This window comes from Acartia tonsa, chromosome 7 (assembly GCF_053477335.1).
Source record: "Acartia tonsa isolate MP-2025a chromosome 7, ASM5347733v1, whole genome shotgun sequence".
In the NCBI taxonomy this organism is placed as follows: Eukaryota; Metazoa; Arthropoda; class Copepoda; order Calanoida; family Acartiidae; genus Acartia; species Acartia tonsa.
Genome location: NC_137266.1, coordinates 12,129,631 through 12,156,337, shown reverse-complemented (window position 1 = coordinate 12,156,337; position 26,707 = coordinate 12,129,631). Strand labels below are relative to the sequence as shown.

Here is a 26,707-nt window from a genome sequence, read left to right as displayed (position 1 = left end):
ATACATTTTCCTTCCAGTTTTGCAATGATGAAATAGAAACATTTTGCAAAAAAAAGTACATATTCAGTATACATACATTGTACTGTCATTTCATAAATATTAATGAAAATGGTAGAATTTTTGTTTAAAATTGGTCAATTGAGTGCATTTATCATTAAGGATTGGGGGGGGGGGGTGAGGGGGTAGTTGACATACTCAAGAAAATTATAATAAGCTATTTTATATAAGAAAAGACAAAGATCTAGGACGTTCAAGCTTTTTTGGGGCGGGGGGCTGAAAAATTAAATATGGGAAGTTCTGCACTCGTAACTTCTTGACTAATATATTAAACAAATTATTCATTTATTTAGGACGTAAATTTTTAATAATGATTAATTTTTAAAAATTAAAATGAATTTTAGATTGCTGCGCAAGTTGGATTTAAATACTACATTGAGCTGGTGCCAGATAATAATTATGGAGCTCTAAACCTTACCACTGGCAAATGGAATGGCCTTGTTAGGGTAAGTTACATTTTTACAGTTTTTCTTCGAAACCGATAACATCCGCTAGATTAGATTCGATTCTAAGCCATACTTAAAAATCATATGTAGCATCGTATTACAGATAATTTTCTGCGAATATTGAAATAAAAATCATTAATCAATTTAAGCCAACGAGTAAAAAAAACTTTGGGGACTAGTGGAAAAAACTGCCTAATTTCCCTCCCTGGCCACTAGCACTAATTATATTATGAAAGTTCTGAGGTGGATTCTTAAAAAAAATTGTCCCACTAATTGCTTAGTGGGGCAAAATTGTTTTCATTAAAAATCCACCAAAATCACATTAAAAATCTACAAAAAGAAGTTGTATCAACTTTTTTTTTTATAGCTAGCCGGTTCTTTTAGTAAGTAGTAGATGTAAAATTTTTCATAGAATTCAAATATGCAATCGGTTTTTTTGTAGACCTCTTATTTTTTAAGTAATTTAAGTTTTTAAAAAAAATAATTAAGTCGGTTTTAAGGTACTAAAACGCAACAAAATAAAAGAAGAAAATGGTCAGTAAGAACAAAAATAGTAAGATCTTTAATTTGACACCTTACTTTTAAAATTCTGTTGAGTAATTATTGAAAAAATCTATTTTTTTAACCTCGGTATAATAAAAACTTTAGACCTAAATATTTTCTCAAACAGACATAAAAAACATGGGTTCATATATACCATTAGAATCAGAAAAATATTACGAATCCATTGTAAGCAAAATTGAAAAAAATTAAAAAATTAAAAAATTACAGAAATGGCCAATTATTTTTTTTGTTCAGACAACACTATTGTCTTCCCTTTTTTACCCCCTCTTTACCCCCTTCCCATTTTTATACTCAATTGAAGAATTAAGACGTTGCCTGTACAACATAATATGATATTTTCATATAATTCCTTTTATTGTAGTTTATATACTATATTGTAAACTTTTTTTTTCAATTTTGCTTACAATGGATTCGTAATATTTTTCTGATTCTAATGGTATATATGAACCCATATTTTTTTATTTGTGAAATAATAAAATTAAGTTCAAAGTTTTTATTCTCGTGGGTTTAAAAAAATCGATTTTTTCAATAATTACCTGACAGAATTGAAAAAGTAAGGTGTCAAATTAAAGATCTTACTATTTTTGTTCATAATGACCATTTTCTTTCTTTTTTTTGTTGCATTTTAGTACCTTAAAATCGACTTAATTTTTTTTTTTTTAAACTTAAATTACTTAAAAAATAAGAGGTCTACAAAAAAACCGATTGCATATCTGAATTCTATGAAAAATTTTACATCTACTACTTACTAAAAGAACCGGCTAGCTATAAAAAAAATAGTTGATACACCTTCTTTAACAAAATCATAGAAGGGTTATTAACATAAGATTTTATTTAATTTTTGTAGATTTTTTATGTGATTTTGGAGGATTTTTCACGAAAACAATTTTGCCCCACTAGGCGATTAGCAATCCACCTCTGTTTTTGTTAAGGAATTGATGGAAGGTAACGCAGATATATCTGTTGGCGCAATGACAATCAATTTTGCTAGAGAAAGTGTTATTGATTTTACTAAGGTAAATATTTGTGCGAAACCCATTAATATCCGATTTAAACCGGTTCTGAGTCATACTGAAAAGTTATTGTATAGAGTCCCCGCAAGGGTTTAACATAGAAAATAAGCTACCCCGCACTTATTAATAGTTTATTTCAAAAATGATTCTTAGAAAAACAATGTACAATATCATAAAGAAGGCATCTCTAAAATCAAATCCTAAAAATGAAAGTATGTCCTTTACTGTATCCTGTATTTACGCAATTTTGCTACATGTACAATTTTGTTAAGCCATGCATATTAAGGTTCTGCTTATTGAGCTCTGACACTCTACAAGAGCAACTGTGTTCTGACCTGCATAGTATTTCAGCTTGACTGCCCACAGGTAGAATTTTAAAGTTTGTTTCTAGCCATTCTGTGTTGACTTCTGCAAATATTTGAACTTTATTTACACACAGTTTCTTATTCTTATTCAATAGTTTCTTACATCAATGGTGCGGTAAACCTAAAAAGAATAGACCATTAAACTAATCCAGATATCCTTTACAATAAATATATGCATTTGATTTAAAATTTAAAATGTTTAAAATTGATAAAAATAAAACTTTTGGAATGATTTTGAATTGAATATTTTTTAGTGACAGAAGGTCAAACTTTATCTGCTTTTGTAAAAGAAATTGATTGAATTTGAATTATTGAAGAAAGAAATTAAAATAAATTGGTTTACAATAATAATTAAACTTACATAGTCTTTCTCAAGCATCTTTTACTTCAACATTTCTTGGCTGTCAACATCAATAACTTCATCACTCATAGCTTCTTCATCATTACTTTCATCATCATCTTTGGTATCATCATCAACTATATCATCATCTTTGGTATCATCATCAACTATATCATCATCTTGATCAGATCATCAGCAATCAACTCTTATCTCATCCTCTAGTACTTCTTTGTCAATGGGTGCTCCTTTGTCAATTGGTGCTCCTTGTCAGCTTGTGATTGTCAGCAGCTGCAGCTCTAAAAAAGATATACTTGAGGAGCTGGAAGATGATGATAATGAATCATCAGTTATTTTAAAGACTTGACTTAAGATTCTTTTGTTCAACACTATTAAAGATGACTTACAGGACTCAATTGCTGATATTTATGAAATTGCTAGTTTCAAGGCTCTTTAAATTTGACTCTTAAATGTATGTACCTTTTTCAAGTGGCAGTTTTGCTTGTAGGCCACTTCTTGCAGGGTTCCCTCTCTACTGGGCTGGCTCCACTCCAAGCCACTCCTAAAGATCATCAGATTAGGATTGAATGGATACATAATCATCAGACAATTTAAACTATTCAGTGCCAGATTCAATTTTAAGGAGATCAACTTTGCTTGCATGAATTTGATTGCTTTAAACATCAGATAGCATTAAATTAAACTTTACACACCTGCAAGCTTCCCAACTCAAGCTCAACCCTTGTTTGGTAGGGTGTTGGGGATTTGAGTGCCAGACATTTATCCACAGTTGACCAACTCTAGTGTTGCTTGATCCTCCTCTCTGAACTCTACCAGATCATCTCTGTCACCATCACCATCAGCAGCAACAGTCCTTAACAAGACAAGATCAGGATCAACATCAACAATGCCTCAGCCCCACCTCTCTTGGCTACTGAGCAAATTGTAAAAAAGAGTCAAAATTCTACCTTTTTAAATCTTTGGTTTCTTTCAGATTGTTTCATACATTCATTTTAAATAAAACACTTAGGATATCTGGAAATAAAATTAACAATTAATAAGGTCTATTCATAGATTATCTTTCCTGCCTATGACTGCTAATTTAAGTTAATTTAAGGGAATTAAATGCAGCAAAAGCAAAATCAAGAAAAGAATCATTTAGACTTTTACATTTACAGTTACATAGAATCATTAAGATTGGCATCCTATTTACATAAAGCCTTACTCAAGCTAAACAAGTTTAAATAATAATTTCATAACTAAATCTTCTTGATCTTTGGTGGAAATAATCATCTGGAGGATCCTCTTGACAATGGGGACTCTTCTGCCAATGATGATCTAGAAAATTCAGAAGATTAAGGTGAAATTCCATTTTGCTGCTCTAGATGTACATTCTGTACAGTCCCACCACAGAAAGTTAGCCACAATGGAATTTCAACACTCCAGTACTTGAATCTTGACTGAACTCCAGCTCCACTTTGATATGATTTGGTTATTTGAGCTTTGATTAGTTTGTTTAAAATCTTTAAAGGTTTCATAAAATGTTCATAAAATGACACAATTTGTGCCAACTATAATAGAGATAGAGGAAAACATGGAAATAAACAAATATTTAAATGTCCTTTGTTTCACATATCAATTCATCAGATTCAAAGTTTTTCTTACAGACTAAGTGTTCCAACAGACTTATAATAAATTCATCAGATAAAATCACTAAAACTAGGAGTGCCATAAAGGCTGACTGTGGCATAGATGTTTTACACAGTTCAAAATGTATGCCAATTCACTAATAAGAAAGGACATTTAAAGTTCATAGAAGAAGAAAGATAGAGAGTTCATGCTGTACTTACAGTATTGATGGTCAGGTTGATGTTGGCTCTGGCAAGGGCTTCACTCAATTGGCCTGGCAAATCCAACTCATCCTCAGATTCCAACACAGCAATCTCTCTTACAGATCTCTTGGTGTAGTAATACTTCCCTCCAATCTTGTTTCTGTACTTGATACTCACTGACCTGGCAATACCATCATGAGATTCTTCCAAATTTGCAACAATACCAACTCTCCATGATAATCCACCAAGCTGAACACCAGTATCTCTCAGGAAAATAACAACATCACCAACCTTCACTATTGGGATACCATCACCATGCCATTGTCTTGATTTGGGAATATAATCAGCAATTCTCTGACTTGCCCAAACTTTCCACCAACTCTGCTCAACTAACTCCATATGCTTAAGCATTTGGGCTCCTGATGCCATTGTGATAGAACCAGCTGGGGCACACCTGTTGTTTCTTCCTAGCAACAACCTGGCAGGGGTGATCAAATCCATCTCATCCAAATTTGTGTACCTGTTCCCCATACACATAGGCAAAGAATTGAGTTCATTGGTAATCCAACAGAAGGCAGTCTCATAGTGAAGAACATCCAACTTCAATCCCTTGAACACAGCATTAAACAACTCTTTAATCCTTCCTACAGCTCTCTCAGCACCACCAATGAAATTATGGGAACCAGCAGGACAAGTTTCAAAACTAAGCTTTGTCTTAGTTTTAGTGTTGATGGTCTTGGTGAGGTCAACAACAGACAACTCCATCTTCTTGCAAGCAGCAACAATCTGTGATCCTTGGTCAATATACACATGATTGGGATAACCATATCTGGAGCCAAATCTGAGAAACACATCAACAAAATTCTCAGTGTCATATGCTTGCATAACAAATGCAGCACAAGCATTAGTTGTAGAACACTTGAAGACAACACCATACACCTTGATTGTTGATCTCCTGCCATGTTTGCAGTGAGCTTCAAAGGGTCCAAAAAGATCAGCTTGACTTGAGTAGAAAGCAGGAGCAATAGTATATCTTGATGGGTGAACTTTGGCCATCTCTGCCTCTAGAAGTCTGGCTTTGTATTTCTGACAAAACTTACAGGATTTCTTGATCTCAGCAGCCAAACTGTCAGCAAGAAGAATGAATGCTATATCTCTGGAAGCTCTCAAAGTACTCTTGATTCCACCATGATGAGTGACTGTAACATGACAATATGTCATAATGCTATAACTTACAGGGCTGTATCTGTCCAAGATAGGGTTGAAGAAGGTGAAGGGCTTCAGATCCACCATCACATTGGCAACATTGTCAGGCTCATCCCCTTCAAGGATTCTTCCATCATGTCTAAGAACACCATCAACAAGTTTACCATCAACCAACTTGGAAGGATTATTAAAATGTTGCACTTCCTTAGTTGTAACTTGGAACAGATACCTTTTAGCATGTTCTTCATCTTCATTATCAACAACTACAACAACCTTCTCTGCTACTACTTCAAGACTCTTAGCTTTCTTTCTCCAAATCTTGGTCAATCTAGCCAATATTGCCAACTTCCTCAGAACTTTTGGCCAAGTGGTGGAGCAAGGATCAATTATATATCTGGAGAACTCATACCTTTCAGAAACCTTAGCGACCAAGTTTGTCAGAATGATCCCTTGAATATCAGAGCTTCTGATTTCTTTGGCAACAATCATCTTCTCCTCCTTGGACAAGGTCATCTCTTGAACAGTCTTGACAGGCATCTGTTGCTGGGGCTGCTTCATCCACTCATGTCCAACCTGCCAAATTGATCCTTCCATTACATCAGAAACTTTGCAAGGCCTTGTACCAATATCAGCAGGATTAAGTGCAGATTCAATATGTCTCCACTCATTAACATCAGAATACCTCCTTATCTGGATAGCACAATTCCTTACTCCAACTTGCAATGGCCTGCTGTCTTGGTGAATCCATGAGAGGGCCACAGTAGAATCTGTCACATACAGACATCTCTTGATTAAACCATTAAACTGCTTCTTGACAACATCACCAAGAACTGCTCCCATTGTACAAGCCTTCATCTCTGCCCTAGGCACTGTCAACTTTGATGTCAGCTTGGACTTTGCTGCTATCAACTGGCAAGCAAATTCTCCATTGGGACAGAGGAGTCTAACATAAACAGCAGCAACTGCAACAACTTGGCTGGCATCAGTAGCAATCAGAAGCTCAATGTTATCAATGTCAAGACCTTCTTTTGGGAAGATTGTCCTAGGGATTCTAATATTTCCAAGCAGCTGAATACTAGCAAGATTCTGCACCCACTTGTCAAGATGTTCATTTGGCAAGGAATCATCCCATCCTTCAGACAGCTTGCACATCTGGCTAAGATCAACCTTCAAGTCAGCAGTCACTGGAACAACAATACCCAGAGGATCATAAACTGAAGCAACTCTACCAGAAAGAGTTCTTCTTGTAAATGTTTTGGCAAGAGCTTCCTTAACATCACCTGTGACAAGTTCAGGCATTTTCCCCCTTTTCTTTTTACCAAAAAAGAGAGGTTTTATGTCTAGTCCAATAGTGTCTTCTTTGGGGTTCCAAACATATCCACACACTCCAACAGATTCTCCATCAGCAGATACTATATCAGAAGGATCTTCCCCATTCTTGGTTATAGCTTTAACACCCATCTGACTAAGGGCAAGAGAATCAATCAATCCTTGTGCAGCAAGATCTCTGGCTTGATCAGTTAAATGAGAAGACATAGCATCATCCATATACAACTTCTTCTTAAGCACAGCAGGTCCACCAGTATATTCAAGCTCAGGGATAGTAGCAGCAAAATCAGCAGTTTTCTTGAAACCAACCATAGTCTGATTTCCACTGGGTCTTACTCCATAGATAAGTGTACAAACAACCATTTCCTCAGCTGGGTTCTTAGGGTCAAGATCTTCACACCAGAGATACTTTTGATATTTCAGGAACTCTGGCTCCAATTCAACTGCATTGTAAGCCATCTGAACATCTGCTGTAAAAGCAGAAGCACCAACTCTAAACTGTATCAGAAGATTTACAAGTGTTGCAAGCATATTGGATCCTTTGGCAAGAATACAATTAAGACTATAACCAGTGCTTGTTCTTGATGATGCATCAAAGACCATTCTGCATGGTGTACTCAATGATGATGAGAATACACATCTCCAAGGTATAAAATATCCATCCCCTCTTGCTAACTTCTGGATTTCTGGAGGCAGCTCTGAAATCTTCTTTACAAATCCTCTTGATCTTAGCTTCTCATGGGAATGTAAAATATCAGGAATCATCTCAGGGCTTTTACTGGCAATTCTCAATTGTGACTCAAGGATCTTTACAGCAATATACTTATTATCAGCCAAATACTTGCTAGGATCAAGGATAAATGGCAACTTAGCAGTACACTTCTTCTTGGTAGGTACATAGGTAACACTGTCATGAATTAGCAAATCCTCATGCTCCTCCTTAAGACTAGCTTCCTCAAGAGTCTCAGCATTCTTGCAGTCTTGGCAATTTCTGCATTTCTGACATCTGTAATTATCCTCACCTCCATATTCTTCTAGTAGCTGGAATTCCTTGATCTCTCTTTTAGGGGAGTTGGCTGCAATGGTCACTCTTACCTTGTAATCTTCATAATCCTCCTCACACTCACACACTTGACAAATTAGTGGTTTGGTGAACTCCTCAGAACACTCCATTACAGGAAAAGTAGGACCATAAAGAGTAGAGTTGACAAAGTTGTATGTTCTCATTTCCATGGTTAAGAACATCTTTGGACCCATCATTTGAGCAGCATTCCTTGCATTCCTCCATGAGCTATGTGATCCTCCAAGGACTCCTTGCTTGCCATTAACTCCTTTAAATCTGGCTGTAAAGATGGATAATCCACAACTTAAGGAAAACTCATACACAGGAAAATACTTGAGATATCTGATCCCAATCATCAGATCAACTGTGGCTCCACCTATCTCATCCTCAACAGTAGGTAGTGGTTTACCATCAGGGTTATCATTGTTGTAGGATTCATTCAATTCATCCCAGGCTTCACAGAGTCTCCAAACAGGAAATTCAGAGCTGACTTGGTCCATCCTCAGCATAGTCATTTCAGCAACCTTATTAGGATCATCCTTGGCAACAAGTGGTAAATGAACAGTATAGTCACCATATGGAATCCTGACAGTTCCACCTCCTGCTACCTCCAATACTGTTGGTCCTGGTCTTGTCAATGAAGAATCAAGTATTGAAAAGGCTCTTTCAGACAACACAGCTCCCATACAACCACTGTCATAAAAGCAGAGCAACTTTTCATTCTTGGGTCCAGGTACATATTGCATCATATAAATTGGAGGACTATCAACATCCTTAACTACAGCAGGATTTTCAGGTACATCATCAGAATCAATCTTATTGTCATTGAAGAAGATGGGGAAACTGCTGAAGTGGATCTCAGCATTAGCAGGCATATACTTGGTGTCTAAAGTAGCAATATATTCCTCTTTCCTTTTCTCATTCTCCTCATGATGAAACTTGCACAATAAAATATGATTCTGTCTCCATGGCTCCTTGTCTCTACATATCTCTTGATCACAAACATACTTATCAAGACAATATGGCTTATGCTGCTTGAACCATTCCTCTCTCTTATCATATGTAAATCCAGCATCCATTCTCAGGCATCTTATGCAGCTCCCAGTAGCACATGCTTGCTTAAACCTCTCATAGGACTTGTTCTTCAGAAATCTTTTACAGTATGACAAGTGAGTGTGTTTCTTGTTGCACCAAGAACAGGGGACAACTTTAGGATCCTTGGCTTGATTCACTTGATGAGCAGCATTCTTAGACTTATTACTACTTTTCTTCTCTTTGGCAGCAGTTGGACTGTTGATTGGAGTACTTGTAACAGGTTGAGAAGGGGTTGCAACAACAGTACCAACAGATTGACTTGCTTGAGTAGGATTATGATCATCACTATCACCAGTATTATCATTGACTTTAGCTGCATATGACTTGCCACTCCTGGTTGATTTAAGGCTCTTCTTGCCAAGATCAGTAATTGTCTTCCCACAGATAGAGATATCATATTCAAGCTCAAAGGTAGCTTCATCAACCATAGTTTGTAAGTATTCAATCTGTAACATCATCAGTTCTTCTCTGCCAGGCATCAATCCACCATAAGCTCTCCTTTTACTTTTAACTCTCTTCTTCAACTCTAGCACATCATGAGGAAGCATATTCTGTTGCACAATAGACAGAATATCAGTAGATCCATAAACATCAGTAATCTCATGCCTGGTAGCCATCTGGTGCAGACTAGACAATTTGTGTTGCACATTAATAGCCCAATTTCTCCTCTCAATATAACCTGTAGGACACCTACCAAACTCTTCAATTTCAGCAGCCTTCTGACTAAAGAGAATCTTTGGCTGACCATAAATTGACTCCAGCAACTCCATACATTCCAAATATGTTGTCAATCCAGCACAGGCTTCCTTTGGAGTTTTGTGCAAGCACTCAGTTGTTAGCTTCAGGTACTTCTCATGATCACTAAAATCTCCTTGACAATCAAAGTAATCATTCAGCTGAGTAGAGAATGTGAAGTAGTCATTTCCTTCCTTATAGTTGCCAGAGAATACAGGAACCTTGAACTTGATATCTGCCTTACTCTTAGTGCTTCCTGGTGTGATTCCAAGCTTCTTGGCTGCAGCCTTGAGAGCAGTTTTAGCATCCTGTTTAGCATTCTGAACTTCAACAGACTTCAGATCTAATCTATGAACAGCTTCTCTCTTACCAGCAGCAATAGCATGTTTAACAATGTCATCAATCTGATTCTTTACTTCCCTGGCTTCCATTTCAGCTGCCTCATAACTAGCCTCCATAGACTTATAGTTAGCCATTGTCTTGACAGATGTCTCCTTCACAGCTTTCAACTCTGCAAGGACATTATCAACCAATTTCAAGACTGGGGCTTCCAAAGCCAAGGCTCTTTCACCAGAAATCTCATCAGATATGGAGTTTGAAGAAGTGTTTAAGGAAGAGGAAGGTGTGGCATGCTCTGCTTCATTAGCTGCTTTGATAAAAGTAGAGAACTTCTTCCTCAGCAGGTTAGCTTCCTCTAATTTGTTTTCAAGGAACTGATCAGAAGGATTCTCATTGAAGAAAGTGATAACTTCTCTGGTCTTAGTTGCTTGGTCTCTTGCAATTTCAACCAAGCCACTTCTAGCAGCTGCTGTAATCTTAGTAGGATCAACATCCTCAAAGTCATCTTCCCAGACCATAGAGGCATCAAGCAGTTGGGTGAGATGCTTCTTAATTGTTTTTGCCATAGTTTTGGAGACTGTTTTCTTTACAACAACTGTATCTGTGTTTTGTAGAGAAAGAGCTGAGTTGTTGGTTGAGGGTACTGGAGTTGTAGGAGCACTAATATACCTTTCAAGATCCCTAATGGTAGCATTAGCTTCATCTTCCTCAGTACCATCAGTATCAGAGACAAAAGCTATTTGTAGAGGAACACTTGTTTTATTACCATAATTAACAGGAGGATCTTCAACAATATACTCAGTACCAGTAAGATCTATATCATAATCATCTAATCCTGAGGCACTTCCAACAGATGATTCTGGTTCTGTTTCAAGAGCTTCAATCCTTCTTGATAATTCCAGTGATATGTTGATTGCTGTTTCAGTTGATGATAGGCTAAATCCATGTGATTCAGAAGCATCAGATTCAGACATTGGCTTATAGTAACTGGTCCACTAGATTTACTATGTTTACTGTTCTGACCTGCATAGTATTTCAGCTTGACTGCCCACAGGTAGAATTTTAAAGTTTGTTTCTAGCCATTCTGTGTTGACTTCTGCAAATATTTGAACTTTATTTACACACAGTTTCTTATTCTTATTCAATAGTTTCTTACATCAATGGTGCGGTAAACCTAAAAAGAATAGACCATTAAACTAATCCAGATATCCTTTACAATAAATATATGCATTTGATTTAAAATTTAAAATGTTTAAAATTGATAAAAATAAAACTTTTGGAATGATTTTGAATTGAATATTTTTTAGTGACAGAAGGTCAAACTTTATCTGCTTTTGTAAAAGAAATTGATTGAATTTGAATTATTGAAGAAAGAAATTAAAATAAATTGGTTTACAATAATAATTAAACTTACATAGTCTTTCTCAAGCATCTTTTACTTCAACATTTCTTGGCTGTCAACATCAATAACTTCATCACTCATAGCTTCTTCATCATTACTTTCATCATCATCTTTGGTATCATCATCAACTATATCATCATCTTTGGTATCATCATCAACTATATCATCATCTTGATCAGATCATCAGCAATCAACTCTTATCTCATCCTCTAGTACTTCTTTGTCAATGGGTGCTCCTTTGTCAATTGGTGCTCCTTGTCAGCTTGTGATTGTCAGCAGCTGCAGCTCTAAAAAAGATATACTTGAGGAGCTGGAAGATGATGATAATGAATCATCAGTTATTTTAAAGACTTGACTTAAGATTCTTTTGTTCAACACTATTAAAGATGACTTACAGGACTCAATTGCTGATATTTATGAAATTGCTAGTTTCAAGGCTCTTTAAATTTGACTCTTAAATGTATGTACCTTTTTCAAGTGGCAGTTTTGCTTGTAGGCCACTTCTTGCAGGGTTCCCTCTCTACTGGGCTGGCTCCACTCCAAGCCACTCCTAAAGATCATCAGATTAGGATTGAATGGATACATAATCATCAGACAATTTAAACTATTCAGTGCCAGATTCAATTTTAAGGAGATCAACTTTGCTTGCATGAATTTGATTGCTTTAAACATCAGATAGCATTAAATTAAACTTTACACACCTGCAAGCTTCCCAACTCAAGCTCAACCCTTGTTTGGTAGGGTGTTGGGGATTTGAGTGCCAGACATTTATCCACAGTTGACCAACTCTAGTGTTGCTTGATCCTCCTCTCTGAACTCTACCAGATCATCTCTGTCACCATCACCATCAGCAGCAACAGTCCTTAACAAGACAAGATCAGGATCAACATCAACAATGCCTCAGCCCCACCTCTCTTGGCTACTGAGCAAATTGTAAAAAAGAGTCAAAATTCTACCTTTTTAAATCTTTGGTTTCTTTCAGATTGTTTCATACATTCATTTTAAATAAAACACTTAGGATATCTGGAAATAAAATTAACAATTAATAAGGTCTATTCATAGATTATCTTTCCTGCCTATGACTGCTAATTTAAGTTAATTTAAGGGAATTAAATGCAGCAAAAGCAAAATCAAGAAAAGAATCATTTAGACTTTTACATTTACAGTTACATAGAATCATTAAGATTGGCATCCTATTTACATAAAGCCTTACTCAAGCTAAACAAGTTTAAATAATAATTTCATAACTAAATCTTCTTGATCTTTGGTGGAAATAATCATCTGGAGGATCCTCTTGACAATGGGGACTCTTCTGCCAATGATGATCTAGAAAATTCAGAAGATTAAGGTGAAATTCCATTTTGCTGCTCTAGATGTACATTCTGTACAAACTGTTCGTTTGTCCTTCCTTCTGATTTTCTGATTTAGAGCTTCGCTTTTTTGTCATCCTTGTTTAATTTCAGCCCTTTATGAACCTGGGTATCTCCATCCTGTTCAAGATTCCAAGTGGGAAGCCAACCAGACTGTTCAGCTTTATGAATCCTCTGGCGATTGAGATCTGGCTGTAAGTACATCTAGATTTTTATGTTGGGTAACACTGCTACATAAATAAGTACATTTAGGGGAAAACTTGGTTTTCTCGACTAATTTTTCAAGATAGTAATCTTTTTTTGTCAATATACCCTATAAAAATGTGCAACCAGTACATGTGTATATATATTCTAACTGGTTCCCCAGTCAATTTTTGCTCACTTTTCATTCCGTTTTTCTTACTTTTATATTTAAGTACTTCTTATGAATGTTGTCTTCATTGTTTTTTTCAATATGTTTTCATCAAAACTATTAATGTTTCAGATATGTTTTGGCTGCATACGTCCTTGTTTCCTTTACTCTGTTCGTTATGGCAAGATTTTCACCCTACGAATGGAATAACCCACATCCTTGCGTTGTAGGTAGGAGGATAGATAGATAGATACATGCATGAAATTGGGAGATAGATAAATTGTCTCTATGTTTATGAATAGAATAACCCACATCATTGTTTTGTAGGAAGATAGATACATAGCTATATATGGATAGATAGATTGTCTCTATGATTTTGAATGGAATAACCCAAATCCTTGTGTTGTAGGTAGGTAGATACATAGCTTTATATGGATAGATAGATTGTCTCTATGATTATGAATGGAATAACCCACATCCTTTTTGTAGGTAGATAGATACATAGTTATATATGGATAGATAGATTGTCTCTATGATTTTGAATGGAATAACCCAAATCCTTGTGTTGTAGGTAGGTAGATACATAGCTTTATATGGATAGATAGATTGTCTCTATGATTATGAATGGAATAACCCACATCCTTTTTGTAGGTAGATAGATACATAGTTATATATGGATAGATAGATTGTCTCTATGATTATGAATGGAATAACCCACATCCTTTTTGTAGGTAGATAGATACATAGTTATATATGGATAGATAGATTGTCTCTATGATTATGAATGGAATAATCCACATACTTGTGATGTAGGAGGATAGATAGATAAAAATATGGATAGATAAATTAACAGATAGATGGACTGTCTTGATTATGATAATATTTTTTCTCCTTGTTAATGGAATAATAATTAGGTGGATTCATAGATAAAAAGATGAATAAATTAACAGATGTAATAACTGTTAAAAATGTGAGATAGACAACTTGTTAGAATGATTAGATTATTTAATATCTACAGAAGGCAAAGTAGAAAGAATTTTTTAAAGACAGTAAAAAAGTGCATGGAAATAAAAAGGCAAGGTAACCAGGGATATAAACGGATAAGACAAGAGGTAATTAATTGATGTACATCCACATTGATGATTCACCAAATTACCCCTTCTGTAGTTTACAATTAGTGGATTAAACGTTTAGACATTCAACTTAATGAACCAACAAATCAAAATTCAAAAAAGTCCCCAATGTTTTTAAATCCAACGAATAAGAAAACTTTATTATAAGACCTTGGGGACTAGTGTGATAAAAGCCAACTTTCCCCTTCCTTCCTGCAAGATGACTATAATGAAATACTTTTTAGATAATGATGTGATGGAAAACCAGTTTAGCATCAATAACAGTTTCTGGTTTATCACTGGTACTTTTCTCAGGCAGGGCTCTGGTCTCAATCCCAAGGTAATCATTTCATTTTTGGTTAGGTCATTTATAGACTAGTTGGTATGACTCTAATACTTTAGGTTTTGTTATGGTTGGGTTAACTACATGATACATTTTGGGGTCTTTTTTCTGGTGGAAAAGCCGTAGGAAAATTGGGGTGCTGGTTGAGCCAAACCCTGCGGGAATACCCCTTATGCAAGATAACCTAACCGAAAGTTATAAACAAAAGAAAAAACGGATATAGTCCTTTTCGTGGCAATGCCCCTTAAGGGGCGATTCGTCGTATTTTCAAAATGGCTTTTGATAGGCTATTTAGGTTAGGTTAGGTTAGGTTAAATTGGTTTAGGTGATTGCCCCGAAAGGTTAGGCAAGTGGCTTAGCGGGGTTAGAGCCCCCCCCCCCCCCCCAGGGGCTAGAAATAGGAGAAAAGCTACTGTGAAAATGCGAAGAAACGCCCCTTAAGGGGCGTTGCCACGAAAGGGACGATACCTGAAAAAAGTGGCCACGCTCATTTTCTATTTATTGAAAAAATAATGGGGGAGGGGGGGGGGGGGGTAGAAGTTGCCAAAACTCAACAAGGTACTTTCGCTCGAATTTTTTTTAATAAAGATACAAAATATCTCTAAAATTCCTTTTATAAAAATACCAACTACGCCAATATGACCTCTTTTTTATCCATCAAAACTTTAACATTTTCTATCATACTGATATAAACTTTTTTCATAAGAAGTAGCCTCAATTTTCATGATGTACTTTTCTATTTGTTGATTTTTTCATACTTTTTTGCTTCTTTTTTATTTGATTTTTATGGAAATTTTATTTCAGTAATAATTCATAAAACTTATATTCTTTAAGGTATCATTATCATAAATTGAATGGACAACCAGCTCTTTAATTGCATTACCTTTGTTTAAAGGTCCTTATTGTAATAGTTAAAGAGCTGGACCTGGTTTTGTTCCATTTTTTGTGCTTTTATTAACGATGGCTAGAGTATTTACAATGATGACTATTTTATTATTTTTCCAGGCCGCTTCGACTAGAATTGTTGGGGCGATTTGGTGGTTCTTTACTCTTATTATCATAAGGTAAATAAATGACTATTTATGACAAAGGTTCTTCAATAAAAAGAGGGAAGGTTTGTAACTATTTTGGGGGAGTGTACCACCTCTTTCTCAAGATAAGTCGCTCATAGAAAATATGACCTCCCAAAAAATTACTTTTTATTTTTAAAACTAAAATAAAATATGGGGGGTCGAATTAAACCTCCAATCACCTCAAGTACCTCTAAATGGCTATAGGGGCGAAGAAGCTAGTCTATTTGTACTAATAAACCAAGTCTATCTTTATATATTATTTACTTGCCTTTCTATCTCTATAAATTAAGATTATCACAGATATTTGTTTATAGTTCCTATACTGCAAATCTTGCTGCCTTTCTAACTGTGGACAAGATGATAACTCCTATAGAAAACGCTGAAGATCTAGGTAAATTCAGTTTATACACAATATCTTTTCTTCCCCTTACATAGGATATATACTGCCGGGAGGGGATAGGTTTGAATCTTGACAAAGCTGTGCCTTACATTATTACTTTAAAACCAACCTTATGAAGCCATACTGGGTGAGTAAAAGGAAAGGTATTGTCCTTTAAACAAACCCAACTCATTTCAATGCAAAATTAGCAGAGATCGGAAGCCGCGCGTAAGCCGCGTGTAAGCCTCAGTGAAATCGTCATTTTATCACTATAAAATTTAGCTGGATGTATAAAACTGTCTCTTTAGTAGACAATCCTCCTTTCAAAAATTTCTTTTTCTGCTCACAAGCAGGTTTAAAACTGAGGCTTATGCGCGGCTGAGGCGCGGCTTCCGAACCCTGAAAATTAGTCCATGCAATCAATGGTATTATTATTGAATTCATCTTGTAGAACGACAATAATAATATCCTGTGACACTCTAAGTAGTGGCTCTACAATGTTGCTAATATTTTATATATATTGTAGCACGACAGAAGGATATATCCTACGGCACTCTAAGTGGTGGTTCTACAATGTTACCAATATTTTGTTTATTTTGTAGCACGACAAAAGGATATATCCTACGGCACTCTAAGTGGTGGTTCCACAATGACTTTCTTTAGGAAACATATCTAAAACATATAAATAAAATAGATTTTTATTATAAAGTATAAGCTATGAAAAATAAAAACAAACAAATACTTGCTGTTTAAATTATAATTTGCTTGGTATTCTCGTCAAAATTATTGCCAACGTTAATCATTGATACTGGAAAACTATAACCACCTAAAATAGGAGGGTCACTTTTTTCTTCATAACTTTTGGGGGGGGAGATGAGTAAATTTAATAATGACATTATTATGAATATTAGATCATTTGAAAATTGATTGCCTTTTTTTCCCCCAGTTTCCGAAGTTGTACAGTAGATAACCCAAATATTGCAAAACTTATGTATTTTCAGCAACTCCGGTCAAAGGGAAAAGCAATATAATGTATAAACGATTTATACATTATACATTCAAAATTTTAATTTTTCAAATTTTGTTTATTTTTTGGAAGCTTGAAAATTTTTAGCTGGTTGTAAATATTGAGGTAGGATGAGAAAACTATGTACACAATCGGAAACTCAAATTCTGCTGACCGAATATTATGATATTAAAACAAAATGAACAGTAAGGTGAAAAATAGTTTTGATATGTTTTGTTAAACAGAGATTCGAAGATAAAAACTTATCAAAAGATGTGGAGCTATATGGAAACTAAGAAACCATCTGTTTTTGTCAAGAATTATGATGAAGGGGTCGCTAGAGTTAAAAGGGTAACAATTTATATTTTGTCAAAATATCAAAAATTTCCTATTCTAAATTGAAATTTCTTGAAATGGATATATTATTACTTGGATATTGCACCAGATTTTTATTACTCAGATAAAGTTATACTCTCAGCTTGCTAAAATAATAATTACTCCCATCCCCAACCTTTAACCCATTCCATCCCCTCCCCTCCTACTGGATAAACGAACTGAACAATAAATGAGGTCTATATTTGCAAGCTAAATTGTCGACAAAGTTATTCATTTTTCTTGATTTTTAATGCACAATTTTTAGACAAGCTTATCATTGGACTTTATTAGGACGGGTGAAGCCGTTTTTAAAGAGGAAAAATCTAATTATTAGAGTATTTTTCTTTTATATGGGGAATTCGGTAAAGACTAGGAATACACAAGTAAGTAATTTTTTTTTTTTATTTTTTTGCGGGTTTTTGATTTTTTTCTCGAGTTTGAGGCATATTCTTCTTTAAGCCACACTTAGCCTCAGCCACCCCCAGCCGCTGTCGAAGTTGCACAGCTTAAAACGCGGCTGCCGAACTCCGTGTTTAAAACTATATTAGATTGAAAATGATTTTAATTTGTAGGGAAACTATGCCTTCCTGATGGAATCAACGATGCTGGATTATGTTGTTCAAAGGGATTGTAACCTCACACAGATTGGTGGACTTCTAGACAGCAAAGGGTTAGTAGTTCTATATCTTCCTCAGAGAGAGAGGGGACAATGGGCTGTTTATTACACTAGTTCCCAAAGTTTTATAACAACGTTTTCGTATTCGTTTGCTTAACAAGTTTGGGGACTTTTTGTGAATTTTGATTGGTTGATTCATTAAGTTGAGTGTTTAAACGTTTCAACAACTAAGGGGGGGAGTTAATGCAACCATCTCGTAATCAGTGAGCAAATGACACTTAGAATTCGAATTTCGCTCTGAACTTTTGCATGAGTAATCCTTGGTAGGTCTATTTTCCCTAAATCGAACAAAAAGTTGGAAAAGTAACGGCTGGCGGCTCAGCCGTTTAGCCGTTTTTTTTGCCTATTTTCAGGGTAAATCCATCATCAATTACGTAAGAATCAACTTTTTAAAACATATTTTTGGTTTGATTCATGTTAAATGATAGCAATAACCATTTTTAAAACTTCTAGTACCAACAGCTAACGTGTAGAACTGTTTGATAGCGTTTTGGAGTGGAATACAGTATTATGTGGAGATAGGTTTCGTGACTAATTTGCAATATAGATATCCAAAAAATGGCAAAACGGCTGAGCTGCCAGCCGTTAGCCGTTACTTTTCCAACTTTTTCTTCGATTTAGGGAAAATAGACCTACCAAGGATTACTCATGCAAAATTTCAGATGGAAATTCGAATTCTAAGTGCCATTTGCTCACTGATTACGAGATGGTTGCATTAACCCCCCCCCCCCCCTTTAATTAACAGAAGGGATGATTTTGTGTATCATCATTGGGTATGTACATCAATTTTTCGGCCATTGTCTTATCCCTTTAGATCCCTGATTTTCTTGCAGCACCAACAATATCTTTTCAGATTTCAGTGATCTTAAGGGATAAGACAATGGTCGTTATATTGATGTGCGTACCCATTTAACTCTGGGTTATTTATTGGGCTATGATTTTGAAATAATTGCCAGTAGTCATATTGAAAAATCATGTATTAGTATTACCTATAGAAAATTTCCACGAATATTAAAATGAATATCATAAAATAGTTACAATTTTTTTAGCCCGGGCGTTCGTCCTTTGTGGACTAACAAAACTGTTTTTAATTTCTAGTATTTAGTTTTGATATCTGCAGAAGCTGTCTATAATACGATGCGATAAATAAACATAATTATATTTTTCAGATATGGAATAGCAACACCAAAAGGTTCCAAATGGAGGGATCCATTGTCTCTGGCCATTTTAGAGCTACAGGTATACAAACATGTTATCCTGTCTATAATAAAAAAGTATAGCATAGTCTGTCTGTCTGTCCTTTCTGAATGTTTACGTTTCTCAGAGAATATATATATGGTGGTTTTAAGCTATTTTCAGGGAGAGTAGGGGGGAAGCCAAATTCCGAGGAAATTGCGCCCCTCTCCCCCTTCAAATGTATTTTGGTACTAATCTTATAATTTTAATTTTACCATCCGTGGAAAAATGTTGATAACTATTTATAAATTTTAGGAGAAAGGAACAATCCAAATGTTGTATAACAAATGGTGGAAGAATACTGGAGATGTTTGTACCAGACAGGTATTATAAATCCAAATGTTGTATAACAAATGGTGGAAGAATACTGGAGATGTTTGTACCAGACAGGTATTATAAATCCAAATGTTGTATAACAAATGGTGGAAGAATACTGGAGATGTTTGTACCAGACAGGTATTATAAATCCAAATGTTGTATAACAAATGGTGGAAGAATACTGGAGATGTTTGTACCAGACAGGTATTATAAATCCAAATGTTGTATAACAAATGGTGGAAGAATACTGGAGATGTTTGTACCAGACAGGTATTATAAATCCAAATGTTGTATAACAAATGGTGGAAGAATACTGGAGATGTTTGTACCAGACAGGTATTATAAATCCAAATGTTGTATAACAAATGGTGGAAGAATACTGGAGATGTTTGTACCAGACAGGTATTATAAATCCAAATGTTGTATAACAAATGGTGGAAGAATACTGGAGATGTTTGTACCAGACAGGTATTATAAATCCAAATGTTGTATAACAAATGGTGGAAGAATACTGGAGATGTTTGTACCAGACAGGTATTGCAACCAGGGATCTAAAGGGATAGGACAATGACCGATAAATTGATGTACATCCCCATTAATGAAATACAAAATTTTCCCTTCTGTTGATCACAATTAGTGGCTGAAACGTATTTAATGAAACAACCGATCAAAATTCAATAAGTTTCCAAAGTTGTTAAGCCAACGAATAAGAAAACGTTATTATAAAACTTTTTGGACTAGTGTAACATACAGTCCAATGTCCCCTCCCTCCCAGTAATATAACTAACTTTAATTTGATAATTATTTTAAATCATAATTGTTTTAAAAACTCGTAAAAAAAAATTTTATTTTATAAACTTTAAGGATTATGGAAAGAAAACGAAGTTTCGGGTTTCATCGTATTTTCACAGTAGCTTTTGAATGGTTATTTTAGGTTAGGTTAGGTTAAGTAAATGTTAATGATTGCCCCGCAGGGCTAGAGCCCCCCACAAAGACTAAAAATAGGAGAAAAGCTACGGTAAAAATACGACAAAACCCGCAACTTAATTTTTTCCATGATCCTATTTAAAACCTAAATATTTTAATGAAATAATTTGTTATTTTAGGATAAAAGTAAAGATTCCAAAGCCCATCCTTTGAGTGTCCAAAATATTGGCGGAGTTTTTGTGGTTCTTCTTTGTGGTCTTGCTTTGGCTATTGTGGTAAGTTTTTCCATTTTATTATAATCCTAAGCTAAAATAACAATCCATTATGGATTTTGTCATCCTTGTTATATTAAATATATAACATTTCTAGGAGACAGGGTAGAGTGCCTCCAAAAAAATGACGTCGTACAATAAAATTGATCAATTAGAGGCCAGTATAAATTTTACCATTGGTCAATTAGAGTGTGTACTGGCCTCTCATTGGTCAATTTTATTATATGAGTCATTTTTTTGGTGGCACCTTACTCTGTCTCCATTTTTAGAAATTAGAAAATGATACTTTTATTTTCTTCAACTAGTATTTTTTTAGCCAATTAATTTAAAAATAATTAGAATAATTAAACATATAAATTGCGCATTTGTTTTAATGATACACAAAATTTTCCCTTCAGTAGATTACATTTATTGGTTGTAACGTTTGAAGAACTTAATAAGCCAACCAATCAAAATTTACTGAAGTCCCCAAAATTATTAAGTCAACGAATAAGAGAACGTTATTATAAACTTTGGGGACTAGTGTAATCAAGGACGTCCAAGGGGGAGGGTTAAGGGGTGATTACCCCCCCCCCCCATTTAAAATTCACCCCCAACCATATAGAAGGGGGTATTCCCCCCCAAAAAAAAATTTTTAGGGGGTAAATACCCCCCCACCAAAAAAAAATTTTTTTGCTAAATATTTAATAGTATTTCATTATTAGAAAGGTACCTTTTTACATTATTAGATTATCCCCCCAAAAAATTTTACCCTGGGGGTAAATTTTAGAGGGGGTAAAAAAAATTTTCCCTGCCAACAGATTTCAGGGAGTAATTTCCACCCTTCCCCCTCCCCCCCCCCAACAAATTTTACCCCCGGGGTAAAAATTTTGGAGGGGTAAAAAAATCTGCCCCCCTCCCAATACAAATTACCCCCTCTTTAAAATATTTTACCCCTCCCCCCCCCCCCCAAATAAAAAAGCTTGGACGCCCCTGAGTGTAATAATTGCCCCTCTCTCTCTCTCTCTGATTGTTATCCTTGTTATCTAGGTTGCTATTTTGGAATTTTGTTGGAATTCTCGAAGGAATGCCATGAATGACAGACAGAGTTTGTGTTCTGAGATGGCTCAGGAATTAAGGTATTGTTGAGAGCGTAGCTACTCTATAATACACTATGTATGTATGTATTGTATAACCCGCGACCGTGGCTCAACACGCAGCGCTTCCGATCGTCGTCGGGCAGATGATGGGTTTAAATCTCGGTCCGACACCCCGTCATAACTAAAGACGTTACAAATGGTTCCTATTACTGCTTCAAATGCGCGACATAAATAGTTATAAGACTTCTCATCTATCTATGTTTTATACTCCTTTTTCCTTTAACTTAAACAATCGGCCACTCATCTAGTGGTACTTGAAGTGGGGGGGGGGGGGGTAAGTCGACCATCAACTTTTAATAGAAGGGTGGAGGTACCCTTCACAAAAAAAGATACAAATATTTCTTGGGCTTTATATAAGCTTCAAGCGAGATCTTAATCTAAAGACAGGCAAACATCCACTTACTTTTACGTGGACATATTTACAATGAACTTTATCTACCAAATACTTTAAGCTTTTTGAAACATTTTATAAAGTTTTAAATGATACCTATATTTTGTAATTAGATTTGCAATGAGGTGTAGTGGATCTCGACAGAAGCCCGCCCTCAGAAGGAGTTGCTCCAGATGTTCACCTGAAGGTTAGTGAACAAGGATAAGACAATGGACGATAAATAATAATGCTAGTTTTGAATACTTTATATAAGATTGGATAGAAGTAATATTTTTTCATAAAAATTGTCCCTTTCTTTTAAAAAAGCAATGCAACAGCTGAATTTAGAAAGCAAATTTAATGAAATTCTTTCTCGTCTGCTAGCAAAAAGGTCCCCAAAGTGGGGGCGAGGTAGTTATCTGAAATAAACATCTTTGCTTTTCATATATTGTACGTGGTGAACATAAAGGAATAGACTTTAAACTTGTTGATAATGATTTGTATACCTTTTGCATAAAGGCCTATTTCTTTTCCTTTCCTCCCAATTAAATTTTATTTAATAAATTCTTTTGATTTGTATAGCCCCAATCACATTTAACCAATAGCTGAATTAATTTGAAAAAAAAATATTTCGTATTTTTAGCGGATTTTGGGGGACTGACCTAATTAGTAAATACTAAAGTAGCTCCCAAAAACCTCTAAAAATAATATTTAATTTAATGTTTATACCCTTTGAGAGAGGAAACATTGGGCTCTTTATTAGTTTAGTCCCCAAAGTTTTTAGATTACGCTGACTTAATCGTTGGCCTAACAACTTTGGAGACTTTTATTGCATTTTGATTGGTTGGTTTATTAAGCTGAGTATCTAGACGTTTCAATCACTAATTGTAATCTACAGAAGGGGTAATTATGTTATACAATATACATACATTTTACATCAATTGTCTTATCGCTTTAGACCCCTAGGTTATGCCAAGGCATATATTTTTATGATAACTAATCTTGTATTATTTAGGAACCTATGTGCCCTCAAATATCGAGTATCCCCATGTCAATGAGAACTAATCTTGTATTATTTAAGGAACCCATGTCCCCTCAAATATCGAGTATCCCCATGTCAATGATAACTAATCTTGTATTATTTAGGAACCTATGTCCCCTCAAATATCGAGTATCCCCATGTCAATGGAGATAGTGGTTTTGCTTTCAGCAATCCTTATGAACAATCTGGAGGTTAGTAGCTTTTTCTCATGCCATATAAAAAAAGACCTACCACCGAATAATACAGTCCATAGCATTTCTAAAAAGTAAAAAATCATAAGTTTTCAATGTATCATTCTACCAATTATAAAAAAGAATCTGATTTTATCTAGAATTTTCACTCAAAAAATCGTTTGTATCAAGAACGACAGACCGACGAACAAGGTACAGAGAATCTTCACAATATATTACAGACGTCTATCCTGAATTGCAGCCTAGAAATTCACATTTCCCACAAAAGATTTTTTGCAGACGGACAGATGGACGTACGTTTCGAATAATAGATTAGCTTCGATACTAATAACATGCTAATTTATGAAAGCTTTTTATAGTGCCTATAAAAAATGACGTCACACTAGCCTTCCATTAGTCAATTAAAATACATACTGGCCTATCATTGGTAATTTACTTTATTTATTGGCCTATCATTGGTCATTTGGCTTCATTTTTATAGGCACTATCACCAGCTTCTAATTTATGTGTTACAGGATCTATAATGGAGCACATACACCCAGTTCAGCCGCAGAATAATCAGCAGCACAATGGTCACAACAATATGGCGGCTGGCGGCCACCACAACCTTGCAGCTGGCGGCCATAATCTGGCAGGACATCCGCTGGACCACTTTCACTAGCCTTCAATCCAGTATTAAGGTCGAAAAAAGGGATTAGATGTGTTATAAATTTGAACTTGATAACCACAAATTTTATCCCTTTTTGTGAAATAGTGTAAAAATTAATAATATACGTTTAGTCAAAATGATAGCTATTGGAAACAAATGAATAATAGTTATTTGTCTCATCGTATTATAGACAGCTTTCCATGGATATTAAAATGAAAAATCATAAGATTGAAACTAGTTTTGTTAACCCCGGGGGGCCGAAGGCTAAGGCTAACAAAACTGGTATTATTTTCTAAATTTTATTCGTGGAAAAGTGTTTATAATACGATACGATACATTAATTTTAGTATGGCTGAGAACTGTTTCTAATCCACCGGATATTAATCGGTTTCGGAGCCATACTGGAAATGTAAAAAAAAACAGTCCACAATAGTGCAAAAATAATTTTGTTATGATTTTGTCTTCCACATAGAAAAGCTTCCAAAGTTGGATCAAAACAAGCTTCCTTAATAAGCCAAATTATGGTGTTTTTTAAAGAAAATAAATTTTTCAAACACTAAAATATTTTTTCTTCTTAGTTTCTAAATTGTCCAAGGGTAAAAAGTAGGGCTCGTCAGCTCCGCGCGTCAGCCGCGACTAATCCTCAAATTAGAACCCACTTGGATGCTTGAAATCCTTTGATGAAGAGGGAGATTTTCGTATTTGGGTCAGGTTTAGACTTCCAGATGATTTTTGATATTGCATAAGTTTACTTTCCGAGAGGCGGATGTCGCTCGGGGCTGAAGAGTCCTGATCAAAAGGTTTGGTTATATTCCCTTTCGTGGCAACGCACTTTAAGGGGCGATTCTTCGTATTTTTCACAGTAGCTTTTCTCCTATTTCTAGCTACTGCGGGGGGCTCTAACCCTGTGGGGCCAATTGCCTAATCCTGTGGCAATCACCTAACCCAATAAAACTTAGCCTAACCTAAAATAACCTATACAAAGCCATTTTAAAAATACGACGAATCGCGTTGCCATGAAAGGGACTTTTCCCAAAGATTTGTTTGTTTAATTATATCATATCTCGAATTAAAAATATACTTAGTTATACTATTTTTGATTGTTTAATTGACAAGCCTTTTAGAGTACAAAATTTAATCTCTATGAAAAAAATAAAGAATAAGTGATTATCATACTGTTAAATCATAATGATAAAATTTATAAGTGTAATAACTATATAAAATTGCATAGATATATTATTTGTACATATATGCATGTATATTGTAGGATTTAAAATGTAAAACAATTGTAGGCTTGAAATTAAATGTACATATAAAATATAAGCATAAAATTGTAATTTAAGCAAGGATGTCAACATTCTAAGTAGCGAATCACAAAGAAATTATGGATTGGTGAACAGAAGTAAGAATATTGAAGATGCTCAATGAAAAATGGCATCTTTACAACAACAACAAAAACAGCCATTTGTTTTAAAAAGAAATTTATAATTAACCTATAGCTTTACAGACTGTCGGACGGACTGACAAAGTTGAATGTTGAGTAGCTTCGCTACTAAAAAAATGTTTAAAAAACATATATTATATACATTATTTAATTGTGAACCAGTGAAATCAAAAAGTAAATGGAATATTTAAAGAATTTTTTTACACTTTTAAGATTTTAGAAAATGATTTTTCATCTTTTTTTGTGTTTTCAAATTTTTTATTTGTGATTTTAAATCTGTAAATTGGATTTGTAGTTTAAATTATTTTGTCTTTTTTTGTATATTGATGAATTAATTAATTTAACCTGTGCTAATTGTATACTTTTATTGGTAATAAACTTTTAAAATATGAACTTTCATTTTTTTATGGTAAGTTTTCATCAAATAATGGAAGATATAAATATGTCAGGGATTTAAAGGGATGGAACAATGGCCAATAAATTGATGTAATCCCCAATGATAACACACAAAATTACCTCATCCGTAGATTAGTATAAGTGGTTGAAATTTTTGAACACTCAACACAAAAAACCAACCATTCAAAATTGAGTTAAAGTCCCCAAAGTTGTTTAGCCAATGAATAAGAAAACCCTTTTTTTAATTTTGGGGA

The 26,707-nt window shown here is 34.8% G+C and overlaps 1 protein-coding gene across 1 annotated transcript in view; it reads left to right on the top strand.

Moving 5' to 3' along the window:
• Positions 1-26,450, top strand: part of LOC145324846 (glutamate receptor ionotropic, kainate 2) — a 46,860-nt gene extending 20,410 nt beyond the window's left edge. The window contains exons 20-36 of the mRNA XM_080167537.1: positions 402-503; positions 2,000-2,083; positions 13,247-13,347; positions 13,638-13,735; positions 14,863-14,957; positions 15,966-16,024; positions 16,348-16,424; positions 17,015-17,075; positions 17,664-17,769; positions 18,366-18,463; positions 19,639-19,708; positions 19,961-20,029; positions 21,130-21,225; positions 22,252-22,340; positions 22,866-22,939; positions 23,878-23,964; positions 24,480-26,450. Of these exons, the coding sequence (XP_080023663.1) occupies positions 402-503; positions 2,000-2,083; positions 13,247-13,347; positions 13,638-13,735; positions 14,863-14,957; positions 15,966-16,024; positions 16,348-16,424; positions 17,015-17,075; positions 17,664-17,769; positions 18,366-18,463; positions 19,639-19,708; positions 19,961-20,029; positions 21,130-21,225; positions 22,252-22,340; positions 22,866-22,939; positions 23,878-23,964; positions 24,480-24,625 (1,512 nt within the window). The 3' untranslated portion in view covers positions 24,626-26,450. The remainder of the gene's footprint in view (positions 1-401; positions 504-1,999; positions 2,084-13,246; positions 13,348-13,637; positions 13,736-14,862; positions 14,958-15,965; positions 16,025-16,347; positions 16,425-17,014; positions 17,076-17,663; positions 17,770-18,365; positions 18,464-19,638; positions 19,709-19,960; positions 20,030-21,129; positions 21,226-22,251; positions 22,341-22,865; positions 22,940-23,877; positions 23,965-24,479) is intronic.
• Positions 26,451-26,707: the final 257 nt, after the last annotated feature.